Raw genomic sequence first — 15,624 nt, 5'->3', positions numbered from 1 at the left:
TTATGTACCAGTATTTCACATTTGCAATTGCTTATTTCGTGTTTACATTAACCTTTGACCTTACAATGTTAATCACTTACATATGTTACCTAGACAAATGCATGCTTGGAATTTCGTTACTCTACATTAACTATTTTTTAGTGTTGCGATTTTTTCCGTCAGTGTACTATGAAATCGAGACTCTTAATATTACAAGTTACGTCCAAGTTAGAAGTTAGGGATGATGATGATGATGTTTGGTTTGTGGGGCGCTCAACTGCGTGGTTATCAGCGCCCGTACAATTACCCAATCTTTGCTCAGTCCAATTTCGCCACTTTCCTGGATGATGATGAAATGATGAGGACAACACAAACACCCAGTCATCTCGAGGCAGGTGAAAATCCCTGACCCCGCCGGGAATCGAACCCGGGACCCCGTGCTCGGAAAGCGAGAACGGTACCGCGAGACCACGAGCGGCGGACAGAAGTTAGGGAAGAGAGAGTCGCGACAAATCATGATCTTTAGTTAGAAGTAAAGGTAAAAACGTCTCAATGGCGGATTATACTCCTTTTACAATTATCGTTGTGTCATGCTGCATTTTTTTGCATCATATAACTGCTTTACTGCCAGTTTATATATATATATATATATATATATATATATATATATATATATAATAGGTATATAAGCGAAATTAAATTGAAGGTAATATTGTAAGAGAGGAAGAGGAAGTAGATGAAGATGAGGTGGAAGAGATGATAGTTCGCGAAGAATTTGACAGAGCACTGAAAGACCTAAATTAAAACAAGGACCATGGAGTAAATAAGGTTCAGTCAGAATTATTGAGATTTTTGGGAGAGACAACCATGACAAAACTATTCTGCCTGGTGTGCAGGGTACATCAGATAGGCGAAGTACCCTCACACTTCAAGAAGGCTGTGATTACGGTAATTCCAAAGATGGCAGATTCTGACAGATGTGAATATTACTGGACTATCAGTTTAATAAGTCATGCCTACGAAATACTAAGACAAATTACTAAAAGAAGAATGGAAAAATTGGTAGAAACCGACCTCAGGGAAATTCAGTTTGGGTCCACGACAAACGTTGGAAATGCGAGATGATACTGACTCTGCAACTCATATTAGAAGACAAGTTAAGGAAAGACAAACCTACGTTATAGCCTTTGTAAATTTAGAGACAGTTTTTGAGAAAGTTGATTGGCATACAGACAGAACCTGTGACGATGTCCTAGGGACCTAGGCGCTTGCAGACTGGCAACCCTTTCGACAGCCTCCGATTCCAGACAGCATATCAAGCACGAGAGCAGCAGTGCAGTGGACAAAGAGCAGCAGTATAGTCTACCTGCAGGCGCCTGGAACTCTTGTCATGGGTTCTGTCTGTATATGTACACTTTTAAGGTGCTCATCAAAGGGGGTTGGTGGCACTGGTGGTTTTTACGAACTGGTGAGTCTTAGAAGGATCCTTTGCCGTTTTATTCTTGCATGTGTCAATGTGGCTTGTCCCTGTCTTCGCGACACAGGAGGACATAAAATAGGAGGGATCAAAAAGCATAAGCACCCTCTGCTGCTTCGGATCACGTGCAAATTTCATGGAATGGTGTTGGAGGGTCTCTAGTGGTTCCAGCCCACACATGAGAGCAAAAATTGTGATCGCACTGCACGCCAAAGGGCTCTGATCATATTTAAAGGAGATGCAGCACCACAATGACCTTAGACAAGAGTTGAAACGTCTGAGTGTGTCAGCAATATCATGGGTTGTCTGGAACGTGTTCCTATTGCTCGTCGCACTGACAACCGTCGTTTTCGACAGCGACATGTGTGGAAATCAACACCTCTTGGAAAGGGGCGGTTTCATTGAGGTCCTTTATACAACCCCTTGCGCCTTTTCTTGCCGATTCTGAGTCGCGATGTGTCTAGAAGATTTTCCTCGGCCTCTAATAAGAAAACAGCATGATTTCAACGCTGGGAGTCGAGGTTCCAACCTCCATCACAGAGGAGTTGAAAGAAGGGATGAGATGTGGGTGAGACAGGGTGTACGGAGGAAGTTGTATGTACCTTTGAGCCAAATTTGAAACTTAAGCTTCCCAGTGGGTGGCAATTACGGGGTTTCGAGAAAGTGATCCTTTAATTCTGTTGTGCAGTGTAGATTCTTTTGTCACATCTGCCCGGGTATCCACACCACAGGACGCATTACGAATCGAAACTTGGAGTGATGTTCTGTCCGCTGATGCGTATTATTTTGTAATATGTCTTGTGGTCGTTTTCTGAAACCCCAGAGGTAATTACGAATAACGCTGCGCATACAGGCTGGGAGCGGGTACTTAGGATTTGTATGAGGCACGGCAGGCAAGCGGATCTCGAATGATCAATGTGGACCATGGAGGCACAAGTAGTTGAAGCAGTCTAGCTTCAGAATCGATAGCGTGTAACGGGACGCCAAAGAATACAGCTAAAGGGAGAGGAAAGAAAAAAGTCCTTCGTCGAAGGTTAAACAAGGTTAACCCACATGTGGTTCATGTGACACAATGAACTCTTTTATTCTTTCATTATCTGCAGTGTGACAGCATACCTGTGTCTGTAACTCCCTTTCTCTCTCTCTCTCTCTCTCTCTCTCTCTCTCTCTCTCTCTAACAGCAGCAATCTTTAATTGTTCTTCAGTGTATCTACCCGTGGAATGCGTTGATAAAAGTCTTTGTTAATAACCATCACTTTGAGTCGTCTCTCTCTCTAGAATTCAGTTCATAATTTACTGTAGCGGAGAGATTGGTGAGTTGGGTAGTGTAACAAGCAAAATAAACACACTCGACAAATATTAAGTACCCCTTGGAGACAACAGAATGATACCATGTAACACCACATAGTCCTCGATTGGTATGGAAGAGTTCGTCAGATATGCTACATACATCTGAAGTCGCTCGTTGATGATCACATCATGCAGAACTACTTAATTGCGGGAATGTTAGTTGCTACGTTTCACACGCTGTTCCAGACGGTCACACATATTTTCTATGGTCTTAAGGTCGGAACACGGCTGTTGTCATCTTCGAAGACAGGAGTGGAGTGTTCACAGCAAACTCATGAAGTGGAGATTAGTTTTTAACATTCCGTCGACAACAAGATCATTAAAACATCGACAGCAAACTCATCAGGAAACTCTGTGTCATCGAGAACGTTCACGGCAACCTGATTGACTGGCCCGAAGTTACGCTACGAGAAGCAACCCCCAAAACTCGACAGAGCTCCTCCGGCCTGAACTGCAGCCTCCACAAACTGTGTGGGTTAAATGCCTCACTGAGCCGTTATTGTACTCGATGCTTTGCACAATTTGAGAAGAGGCAAAATTACAACTCTTCAGATTGTGAGGGGCAGTCAAATGAAAAGCGAAGACTCGCCACAACTGGACCATTCAAAAGTAATCACTGCATGCGTTAGGACATATATGTAACTGGGAAACAACATGATCTATTCCTGTTTCGCAGAACGAGGTCAGCAGCTGACGGATCCACAGCTGAAACCACTCTTGTATTTCATTGTTCAACTGAAAGCCACGTCTACCCTGTCTTTCTTCAAGTCGCCAAAGATCCAGGCTGTACTGAAGATCTTACAGTGTTTCCAACCTAAATCGCTGAAACGTAGCCTTTGTCCGATTGACAGAGCGGGGGCAGGCGTTGTCGGGCAGCAACATGATCTCTGTGACAACATTCCGTCAGCCCGAGGGCCAACAGTGGAAACATACCACAACTCGACAGCCAAAGACATACAAAGCTGTCCAAACAAGTGTCGATAACGTGACGATGATCATCGTCTTTGACTGAAGGGGCCCTCTGCTCGTCGAATTCCTCGAGCATGAAACCACAATCAATGTGCAGTGCTATGAAAACACTTCGTAGAAACTGTGATTTGCCATAAAGCAAAAATCCGCAGGAATGTTGTAGGACGGAATCATCCTTTGCACGATAACGCCCGCCACCACACTGCCAATTAGACAGAAGCTACGCTTCAGTGATTTGACTCGGAAACAGTCCAACATCCTCCTTACGGCTCCGATCTTTCACCATATGATTTTCACATCTTTGCGGGGCGACCTGAAGAAAGACTGGGTGGACGTAGGTTTCAGTTGGACGAGGAAGTGCAAGATTGGGTACGGTTGTGGATCCAACAGCGCCCGACTACGTTGTACGAAACTGGAATTGATCGTCTCATCACTCAGAGGAATAAATGTCTTAACGCTTTTGGTGATTACTTTTGAGTGAAACCATTCCATGGTCCTGTTGTATCTGGTGTTCGGTTTTCGTTTGACCGCCCCTTATACACTGGAGCGCTCCAATCACCTTCTGTCCAGTTTCGGCCTGAGTGGCCGAGCGGTTCAAGGCGCTACAGTCTGGAACCGCGCGACCACTGCGGTCGCAGGTTCGAATCCTGCCTCGGGCATGGATGTGTGTGGTGTCCTTAGATTAGTTAGGTTTAAGTAGTTCTAAGTTCTAGGGGACTGATGACCTCAGTAGTTAAGTCCCATAGTGCTCAGAGCCATTTGAAACATTTTTTCTGTCCAGTTTCTGTGTTGTTGATCCATTGCAGACGTTCTGCTCTATGTGTCGCTGTGAACCTTTTGCGAGGTTCCCGACTTCAGATATCCATTGTGAAGTTCGCTCGGAAGTTGGTTAAAATGGACTTGTATTTAGCGAGAGCGGTAATTCCAGTCATGTGTGAAGCCGACTGTGATACTCGTCTCAAGTATGTGTCATTTAAGATCGTTTTAAGACTAGCGTTCTTAGCCCGAGGTACATGGCTGCGTGTAGTGTACCACTGCCTGTATACACGTTGGACAGCCCACGTTGATACACGAACAAATGGGGCAACTGCGTTCACGGTGTGGTGATGGGCACGTGGTGATGGCCATCTCTCCTTTTTGACGACGACCCATTTAACCGCGCTGACTACACACAGCTGACTGACACGTACACACTGCTTCAGTGCCAAGTCAGGGGTAGAGGGTAACACGGCCGCCTGCTACCAGTTTCGCAACATCAACAGTGCTCCAAAGCGACCAGTGTGTTCTCACAACGAGTGAGTAATATTTTGACCAGTGAGCTTATCTACATAGTGTGGTTACACTTGATGATTTGGAGGGGGGGGGGGGGGTTGGAGTGATTGTGTGCACCGATACTGTGAGTGACACTGTAAGCTTTTCTAAAAAACGTTTTACTGTCTTCACTGTGCCAGTATTCCTATTACGAGAATTGTACGGTATTGCCAGCAATGAAGAAGAGATCTGCGTCAATTGCGATATTGACATCAGCGGCTCCAGGGCAGCAACGTACACTACAACTGACCTATAGGACTCACTCCTGCGCAGGCGTCCTTGTAACTTCAGAGAACTTCATTTGTCTCACGAAACAAGCAGTAGACAAGCTGCCGTTTCGTCACAGAACTCGCTGTTATGTCGTTATTACACCAATTGAAAGAGAGGTTCTTACCCAGGGACAGAGAGGTATAAAAATTGGAATTGCGAATGTTTGGAAGAGTTATAACACGGTGTACATTTGATACAAGGTACGTTTAACGGAATATCCTTTGGCGCCTGCGCTGGTGATGGTCCCAGACTACGACTATAACACTGAAGGGGTTGACAATAACAAATATTAAAAAAGATAGAATACCGACGGGCTGTGATCAGCTTATACCCGCTGAACGTCCAGTCCGGCATGCAAACAGGTACAACACACTGTCCTCTGAGCTACTGGAACGGTAAAGCCATGCTGTCAACAGACCGTCGGCAGCGCTCTGGCCTAGATCAAGCGCTCTGGTAACAAATCTCCACTTACTAAAGGGGAAAACAGTAAAGAAAACAAATCAAAGACTGCAGGTTCACGTTCACAGGACGCAGACACCAAGAACAACAACAACAACAAACAACAACAATAGTAGTAATAAAAATAAGGAAAGAAAGATTAAACAGCTCCATCGCACGCTGCCAGCGTTGCTGTGTGTAAGCACCTTACGACTTGCGTCCGTGTAATTGCAATTTTGGGATGTGTAGTCGGTCCTCTTGCAGCTCTGCGGGTGCGGAGGCATCTAGAGAAACAAAGATACGTGAGCGCCGCACAAGCAGATACCAACCTCTAAACCTAAGAGCTCACTTCCTCACACGTGCCACTCGTAGGCAACACACACACACACACACACACACACACACACACACACACACACACACACACACACACGTGCACAGTTGGCGGACCTGCTCTACAGTCAGGCCAACTCAACAATGACAACAACAACAACAACAACAATTTCGTCGGCGGTACGTCAGGTACTCACTTCCTGCTCCAATTGTGAAAATATGCCGCTTTTTACAATCAGTATCAGTTTATGTCACCAGCCGTCACAAAGACAGAAACTTTGGAAATTTTCTTGTACAACATTAAACTGGAGTACACTTTCATTACGCCATCTGTACACCAGTTCTCTGCCAGATGCCTTACCGTGTTCTTCCCAAGTGCAACACAACACGTAATTTGCACAGTTACTTCACACAAGTAAAAACGTTAGTAAAGTATAGTTACAAGAAAATGTAAAACATTTACCAAGAAAACACCATGCACATTAAGTAAGCATAACAAAAATTGTAGGCGTAACGTGGCATTTCTATTTGTACGAATGTAAGGTGAAGCTCAGAGCAGGGCGTCAGCCACCAGCTAACAACTCTTTCAGTATTAAAAAGTAGACGCATGAGAACGAATGTAGGACTCACAGTCGGTGAAACTTATGTGGTAACAAATAGGATCCTACACAATATTTTACTGATCGATCAATTGAAGAGTTCTCGTCATTGTTTGAAACGATTGTATATTAACTGAGTTCACTCACATGGGTTTACAGTTTTCAGCTGCTTCTGTGCTGCCTACATCATTGGGCAACTGCTTAAAGGCAGGAAAATCTTGAAAATATTACTTCTTTTATATACGTATTTGTAATTTTAGGCCTAAAATGTTTTTATAATCTGGGTATAATGTTTGCAATGGCATGTAATCGCGTAATTGCCGTCTGTGAGGAACATATCGGATACAAGAGTGTTAAGCTATGGAGCCTTACCGTTTGTTTTACAGTATTTGTGAAAATTAGAACCGCTAAACTGGATCGAACAAATAAAGTGGTTAGAATGACGTTGCATATAATAGCTAATGTCTTGCGTTAAACTGCCACAGTATATGTATCTGCAGTTTACCAACCATGAAAAATTTCTTTTTTCCCCTTTGGTTTAAGCGTATTTTTCATAAGTAATTTTTGCTTTCAAGTACAGAACCCAAATAAAGCGATATTATTCAAAGGATGAGTGTCGTTTTATAATTGCTTGTTTGTAATAAAGTCTAGCTTCTAGGCTAAAAGTAGTACTAATGGTATTTGTTCAGGCTGCACCGTATTCAGTGTTCGAAGCAATTCATTATACTATTTTAAACGTAATATCCGCTACTCAGCTAGACACAATCCTCAGTTTTATAACAGAAATCTGTTACAACAGATTGTGTCTTTTCACGCATAGACGAAACTAGGAAAGATAGTTGTATTTTGCTTACAGCAACGCATCTCTCTCTCTCTCTCTCTCTCTCTCTCTCTCTCTCTCTCTCTCTCTCTCTACACGCACGAGTGGCTTCGACTCTGTGTGTGTGTGTGTGTGTGTGTTCGCGAGTGGTTTCTGCGTCATTCATTGAGCCCGTGGTTTGAGGAGTATGTTATTAAACTTTCTTCATATGAGCACACGTGAAGCAAATTTAATCACGCTTTTCAGTTCTAATATGAACGCGATGTAATTATTTTTATTAAACGTGCGGGTAAAGGTCGCTCCCCGTAGAGCCTACCGATGGAATATGTGGAACAGCAAAACAGACACACTTTAAGTAGTAGTTTGCCTCATTTGCTGTCTACAAATTATTAAACCCTCCCAAGAATCTGTGTGTTTTGATTGTTTTAGAGTAACGTAAATTATTCAAGATAGTTTCTTTTCCTGATTAATTATCTAAATCAATAAACAGAAGTACGTGCTTATGGAGCGCTTGCAAGGCGATTACGCAAGACTTTCTCAGAGTTATCGCTAGTCTTATATCTACCAGCTTTCCAAAGGAACTATGTTCGCAAAGGAAACGACGACAGTAACAAGTACTTCAGATGTATCTGTATTACATGGTACATGAGGTATATTTGCAAAGAGTACTAGGAAAACATTTACTCTTTCAAACCACCGATGAGTGCCATCTTCTCGGAAGTTGACCTATAAGTCCTGTCCTTCACTGCAGTCACAATAGTGTGTTAGCTTTTGCTGAGCTGTACCTTAGCGTTGTGCCCGAAAGGTCGTCCTGGTCAAGAAATGAGTAACTGGTAGTTTTGACCAACTCTGCAAGTAGTCCAAACGTCCTCCAGTTTTTGGATGAAAGGTTCCATGTGCTGGTTGACAAGTGTCAGATTCTATGTCGGACTGAACAGAGGGAATTATAGCAGGGAAGACGCTCTAAGGCCAGTACTTATAATGTAGAGTGATGCTTCCTTTATGCGGATGCTCCAGAACCTTTAACTCTCCTGTTAGGTAAAGGCTGATCTCCAGTAGGAGCTACGGACTGTAACTGAGTTCTTGATCAAGGAGGGGTGCAAGATGTTCCATATTTAAAGGACGACGTAATTCATAAGGGCATGTTCCCAGGTGGATGAAGTTGCTTAGAGAAGGGGTGGACAGCATTAGAAAAGCGAGAGCATCATCTGCGACCGTGCATAGGAGAAGTATTCCAACCACGTGTGCAGTATGACCAGTATACATCTGTTAACAAAGAAGCTATGAACCTTCGTACTTATTCAATATTTGTTATTCTAAATTATTGCTCTTCGTCTTTGCTATAGTAACTCTCATTGCCTAGATTCTCTAATGAACCACAGTTTGGCTTCATCAGTTCTTTGGGATAAGTAATCTGTCATTATTATTCTGTAGTTGTACCAACCTACATAATGTTAATCTAAATGTATATACGCTTTTAACCTAAAATATCTCGTGAATTTTTTAAGATGTTGAAACAAAGTTGTCGGCAGGAAAGCATGAAAAGGGGTGAATATTTCTACATACTGGTAATGTACATAACTTTTTTTATCTACCATGACACTGAACAAACCATGTTTTTTTTTCTTTTTTTTTAATATGACTACGAATAATTTGAAGAGCATGACTCCTCAGTTTCTTCTGGCGTATTTGTTGCTCGAACAGTTCACGGGTGTACTGCTGCTCCATACTGTCCAACGGGCAGAGAATTTCGGCGATCATACACGTCGCTATCGTTAGGAGTGCTGACGAACTGAGCTCCTGAGGGTGCGCGGCCGACTTTGACGTTTGCGTCGGCGTCTTTTGTAGCGTCGACGTAGTTGCTCTGTCCGCCCTGATCGCTAGGTCGTTGTGTTTCCTGAGTGTCTTCCTAATTAAACCCAGTGCTGGCTCCCAAGACTTGCTGATATTGTAGGCGTATGAAAACATTATCCCTGGTGCGAAATTCGATTACTTCACTAACGACACTGTCCCAGTATCTGGATGTCTGCGCTAAAATGCTGGTACGTTCGTATTCCAGTGTATGATTCTCTGACTAACAGCGCTCTGCGAGCCTCGACTTCTTAGGGTATATTAATCGAGTGTTCCTCTGCTTCTCTCTGCGTCGGTCTTCGATGGTGCACGTTATCTGTCCAATATACAGGGTGGTCCATTGATAGTGACCAGGCCAAATATCTCGCGAAATAAGCATCAAACGAAAAAACTACAAAGAACGAAACTCGTCTAGCTTGAAGTGGGAAATCAGGTGGCGCTATGGTTGGCCGGCTAGATGGCGCTGCCATAGCTCAAACGGATATCAACTGAGTTTTTTAAATAGGAACCCCGATTTTTTATTACGTATTCGTGTAGTACGTAAAGAAATATGAATGTTTTAGTTGGACCACTTTTTTCGCTTTGTGATGGATGGCGCTGTAACAGTCACAAACGTATAAGTACGTGGTATCATGTAACATTCCGCCAGTGCGGACGGTATTTGCTTCGTGATACATTACCCGTGTTAAAATGGACCGTTTACCAATTGCGGAAAAGGTCGATATCGTGTTGATGTATGGCTATTGTGATCAAAATGCCCAACGGGCGTGTGCTATGCATGCTGCTCGGTATCCTGGACGACATCGTCCAAGTGTCCGGACCGGTCCCCGGATAGTTACGTTATTTAAGGAAACAGGAAGTGTTCAGCCACATTTGAAAAGTCAACCACGACCTGCAACAAATGATGATGCCCAAGTAGGTGTTTTAGCTGCTGTCGCGGCTAATCCGCACATCGGTAGCAGACAAATTGCGCGAGAATCGGGAATCTCAAAAACGTCGGTGTTGAGAATGCTACATCAACATCGATTGCACCCGTACCATATTTCTATGCACCAGGAATTGCATGGCGACGACTTTGGACGTCGTGTACTGCTCTGTCCCTGGGCACAAGAAAAATTACGGGACAATGACAGAGTTTTTGCACGCGTTCTGTTTAGCGACGAAGCGTCATTCACCAACAGCGGTAACGTAAACCAGCATAATATGCACTACTGGGCAACGGAAAATCCACGATGACTGCGACAAGTGGAACATCAGCGACCTCTGCCGGTTAGTGTATGGTGCGGCATTATGGGAGGAAGGATAATTGACCCCCATTTTATCGATGGCAATCTGAATGGTGCAATGTATGCTGATTTCCTATGTATTGTTCTACCGATGTTACTATAAGATGTTTCACTGCATGACTGAATGGCGATGTACTTCCAACATGATGGATGTCCGGCACATAGCTCGCCTGCGGTTGAAGTGGTATTGAATAGCATATTTCATGACAGGTGGATTGGTCGTCGAAGCACCATACAGTGGCCCGCACGTTCACCGGATCTGACGTCCCCGGATTTCTTTCTGTGGGGAAAATTGAAGGATATTTGCTATCGTGATCCACCGACAACGCCTGACAACATACGTCAGCCCATTGTCAATGCATATGCGAACATTACCGAAGGCAAACTACTCGCTGTTGAGAGGAATATCGTTACACGTATTTCCAAATGCACTGAGGTTGACGGACACCATTTTGAGCGTTTATTGCTTTAATGTGGTATTTACAGGTAATCACGCTGTAACAGCGTGCGTTCTCAGAAATGATAAGTTCACAAAGATACATGTATTACATTGTAACAACCGAAATAAAATATTCAAACGTACTACGTCCGGTATTTTAATTTTTTGCGTCCTGTTTCATCGCGTACTGAGTGTGGGGAAATGACTGGCCATATGCCTCTGTCGATGATATTCTACGTCCCGTTTTGTTGCCCTTCAAGGCAAACCATCCTGGGCTTGCATTTCAGCAAGATAACGCCCGCCCGCACACGGCGAGAGTTTTTATTCCTTGACTTCGTGCTTACCAAACCCACCTTCGCCGGCAAAGTCTCCGCATCTAACCCAGTTGAGAACGTTTGGAGTATTATGGGCAGGGTCCTCTACCCATCGTAACGATCAAACGCGCCAACTGAACAGAATTTGGCACAACGTCCCTCAGCAGGATACACCACAACTCTATCATTCATTGACAAGCCGAATGAGTGCTCGCATAAGGCCAGAAATGGACCAATGCTTTATTGACTTGCTCAATTTGTGAAGCCCTTCCTCTTGAATCAATGATCCAGTTTTCTGAAATTGTAATAATTTTTTTGTCTGTACATGTACATCACATCTACCGATTTCCGTGGCATTCCGATAATTCCTTCGCGGTCTTCGTCATTTTTTGTGTTAGAATGTATTTTAGATGCTATAAAATTCCTCTTTTTTCGAACTTCTTTCCTTGGTACAGCCAGTGTGCATTTTATATCGTCGCTACTTCGGCTAAGATCAGTTGCCAGACATAAAAACTCACACATTTCATTTATTGTCTCACCTCATAATCTGACCGAGCGCGGTGTCACAATGGTTGTTAGTGCACTCGTCTCGCATTAGGAACGACGTCTCTGCAAATCCCCGTCCGACCACAAAGATTTAGGTTTTCCGTGAGTTCCATAAATCGCTACAGGCAAATTCCGGTAGAAATTTGTTACGTCGAGTATAGATTTAAGTGTCAGGAAGTCGTTTCTGAAAGTATTTGTATGGAGTGTAGCCATGTATGGAAGTGAAACGTGGACGATAAATAGTTTAAACAAGAAGAGAATAGAAGCTTTCGAAATGTGGTGCTACAGAAGAATGCTGAAGATTAGATGGGTAGATCACATAACTAATGAGGAGGTATTGAATAGAATTGGGGAGAAGAGGAGCTTGTGGCACAACTTGACTAGAAGAAGGGATCGGTTGGTAGGACATGTTCTGAGACATCGAGGGATCACCAATTTAGTAATGGAGGGGAGCGTGGAGGGTAAAAATCGTAGAGGGAGACCAAGAGATGAATTCACTAAGCAGATTCAGAAGGATGTAGGCTGCAGTAGGTAGTGGGAGATGAAGAAGCTTGCACAGGATAGAGTAGAATGGAGAGCTGCATCAAACCAGTCTCAAGACTGAAGACCAAAACAACAACATCGTTAGAAAAGGATACGGCCGGCCGATGCACTACTTCGTCCTTTCGACGCCAAGCTTGCGCTGGGTCCCTAATTCCGCGCTGACGACGGGGTATTAAACTCTAGTTTTCTTTCCTTCCATCTTCTGAATATGATTCCCCCAGTATCACCTGATTTAATTCCATTACACTGTAATGTCCTTACTTTACTTTTGTTATTGTTCACCTTATAATCTCTATACAAGACACTATCCATTCCTTTCAGCTGCTCTTCCAAGCCCTATGTCGAGTGTGTGGGAATTGCAACATTATCGGCAAACCTCAAAGTTTTTATTTGTTCGCTCTGAAATTTTAATTTAGTTTCAAGATTTCTCCTTAGTTTCCTTATCTGCTTGCTCAGTGTACAGACTGAATAACAATGGCGATAGACTACAACCGTTCTCAACTACTGCTTCCGTTTCACATCCTCCGACGCTTGTAACTGCAGTAACATTTCAGTATAAGTTGTAAACGACCTTTCACTCCTTTTTATTTCATCCCTACTACCTTCATAATTTCATAGTATATTACAGTCGTCACTGTCAAAAGCATTCTCTAAATTTCTTGTAAACAGCGCAACATAAGTAAAGAATTGATCTTAGTCGAAGTAGCGACGATATAAAATGCACACTGGCAGTACCAAAGAAAGAAATTCGAAAAAAGAGGAATTTTATAGCCTCACCCTGTAATTCCCACCCATTGCGACGCATGGGTTTGAAATTTGGCTGAAAACCTTCCACTGTAATGGTGCAAAAGCGTGGCACCCTATGACGCTAGTCTCGGGTTCGACGACGCTCGAAATATCAAGGTGTCGGAACATGCGACAAAAAGGCCAGAGCTCAGAAGTTCGTGTGACGTATAAAGTGGATTAATGACGTCACACTGACAATTAATTTCACCACAATTTCGCTAAATACCACCGTGAACGTGTCACACAATGGGAAGGTCGTTACAGCGCCTTTTGCATACATTCCAACCCTTCTTTGACACCTCTACGATGGAGGTGGGAAACGTGACGTTCAGCGTTGAAATAAAGCGGTTTTCTTATGAGTGGCCAAGGAAAACATTTCAGACACGCCACCTCTCAGAATGGACACGAAAAGGCCTCAAGGGGTGACAAAAAGGGTGTTAATGAAACCATCCCTTTCTATAGGACGCTGATTCCCACACATTTCGCTGTTGAAAACGACAGTTCGCAGTGCGATGAGTAACAAGACGATGTTCTTGATAACCTCTGACACTGTTGACACCTCTTGGACGGTTCAACCCTTCTCGACGGGTATCATGGTGCTGCAACCCCATGGAACTTTATTTCACGCCTTTGGAGTACAGTGAGACTGAAATTCTTGCTCTGATGTACAGTGTGGAGCTACTAGGGACCGTTCAAAACCATTCGACGAAATTTGAACTTTATCTGAAGCAGCAGCAGGTGGTTATGCTTTTTCAGTGCTCCTGTTTCACACCCTCTTGTGGCGTGATCACAAGACGCATGACATAGATACAGACTTGAATAAAACGGCAAAGAGTCCCTCTAAAACCCCTCAGTTTGCCAAAACCCTCGGTGGCGCCTGCTGTCCTTTATTGAGAATTTTTTTAAAAAATGTGTCTTTACAGAGAAAACCTGGGAAGTAGTCCAGTAGCCTGCTTGCAGACAACTAGCATTGGAGGTGTATCATGTGGTTGCCTACTTACAGGCAAGCAACTGGCGTGGAGGTGTGTCAAATGGTTGCATACCTGCAGCGCCTCAGGCTACTTTGCAGGTTCTCTCTCTAAAGGCACATTTTTAAAATTCTCAATCAATGTGGATGGGTGCCACGGAGGCTTTTGCCAAACTGGGGGTCCCTATAGGGACTCTTTATCATTTTATTCACACATGTGTCAATGTTGCACATCTCCATGATCGTGCAACAGGAGAGCATGAAAAAGAGCACCGAAAACGCATAAGAACCCTTTGCTATTTTGGATCACGTTCAAACTTTGTCGAATGGTATTGCGTGGTTCCTATTGGTTCTATTCTGTACATCAGACCAAAATTGTGGTCACTCAGCACACAAGAGAAATGAGGTCATATTCAATGGGGTTGCAGCCCTGTGGTGTCCACAGAGAAGGGTTGAATCGCTCAGGTGGTGTCAAAATTGCGAAAGGTTGTCAAAAACGTCGCCCTTTTGCACATCGAAGTGCGAATTGTTGTTTTCGATCGCCAAATGTGTGGAAATCAACGTCCCAAGGATAGGAGCGGTTTCACTGACGCCCTTCAGGTCTGAGAGGCGGTTTGTCTGAAATGTTTTCCTCGGCTACTCATAAGAAATTGCGTTAGTGCATCGCTGGGCGTCGCGGTACTGAGCTCCATCGTGGTGGCGTGAAGAGAAGGGGTGAAATGTTGGTAAGAGGGGCTGTGACGACCTTCCTATCGTGTGACACCTCCGTGGTATCGTTGGGCAGAATTGTGGTGAAATTTCTCGCCAGTGTTTCAACATTAAACCACTTTACAAGTCACATGAACTTCTGAGGTGTGACCTTTTTGCGTGTGTCGACACCTTGCCGTTTGAAGCGTCATAGAGTACGCGGGTGACATCGCAGTGTGCCATGCTTTTGCATCTTTACGGAGGTTAGTTGTACGCATCTTTGAGCGAAATTTCAAACTTATATGTCGCAATGGGAGGCCGTTACGTTATTTCGAAAAAAAAGATTCTTTAATTCTGTTGCGTTGCGTAACTAAACAAAGTATAATAATTATTATACTGGGTGATCAAAAAGTCAGTATAAATTGGAAAACTGAATAAATCATGGAATGTAGATAGAGAGGTACAAATTGACACACATGCTTGGAATGACATAGGGTTTTATTAGAACCAAAAAAAAAAAAAAATACAAAAGTTCAAAAAATGTCCGACAGACGGCTCTTCATCTGATCAGAATAGCAATAATTAGCATAACAAAGTAAGACAAAGCAAAGATGATGTTCTTTACAGGAAATGCTCAATATGTCCACCATCATTCCTCA

The 15,624-nt window shown here is 43.6% G+C and overlaps 1 protein-coding gene and 1 non-coding gene across 3 annotated transcripts in view; one reads left to right on the top strand and one right to left on the bottom strand.

The window, feature by feature from the left end:
- The window catches only part of LOC126190916 (potassium/sodium hyperpolarization-activated cyclic nucleotide-gated channel 2-like), a 303,831-nt gene that overhangs the window by 187,337 nt on the left and 100,870 nt on the right, over positions 1–15,624 (bottom strand). Inside the window, exon 4 of one of the 2 annotated variants that reach the window (XM_049931544.1) lies at positions 6,001–6,078. The exons of the other annotated variant lie outside the window; for it this stretch is intronic. Coding sequence (XP_049787501.1) covers positions 6,001–6,078 — 78 coding nt within the window. The remainder of the gene's footprint in view (positions 1–6,000; positions 6,079–15,624) is intronic. 2 annotated transcript variants of the gene reach the window in all.
- Positions 4,351–4,434, top strand: Trnas-gga (transfer RNA serine (anticodon GGA)). The gene is given in 2 exon segments: positions 4,351–4,390; positions 4,400–4,434. It is a non-coding gene; the product is annotated as a tRNA-Ser (tRNA).

The sequence above is a fragment of the Schistocerca cancellata genome, chromosome 6 (genome assembly GCF_023864275.1).
Source record: "Schistocerca cancellata isolate TAMUIC-IGC-003103 chromosome 6, iqSchCanc2.1, whole genome shotgun sequence".
In the NCBI taxonomy this organism is placed as follows: Eukaryota; Metazoa; Arthropoda; class Insecta; order Orthoptera; family Acrididae; genus Schistocerca; species Schistocerca cancellata.
Note: the sequence above shows the minus strand (reverse complement) of the source record. Positions and strands in the feature narration are given on the sequence as shown.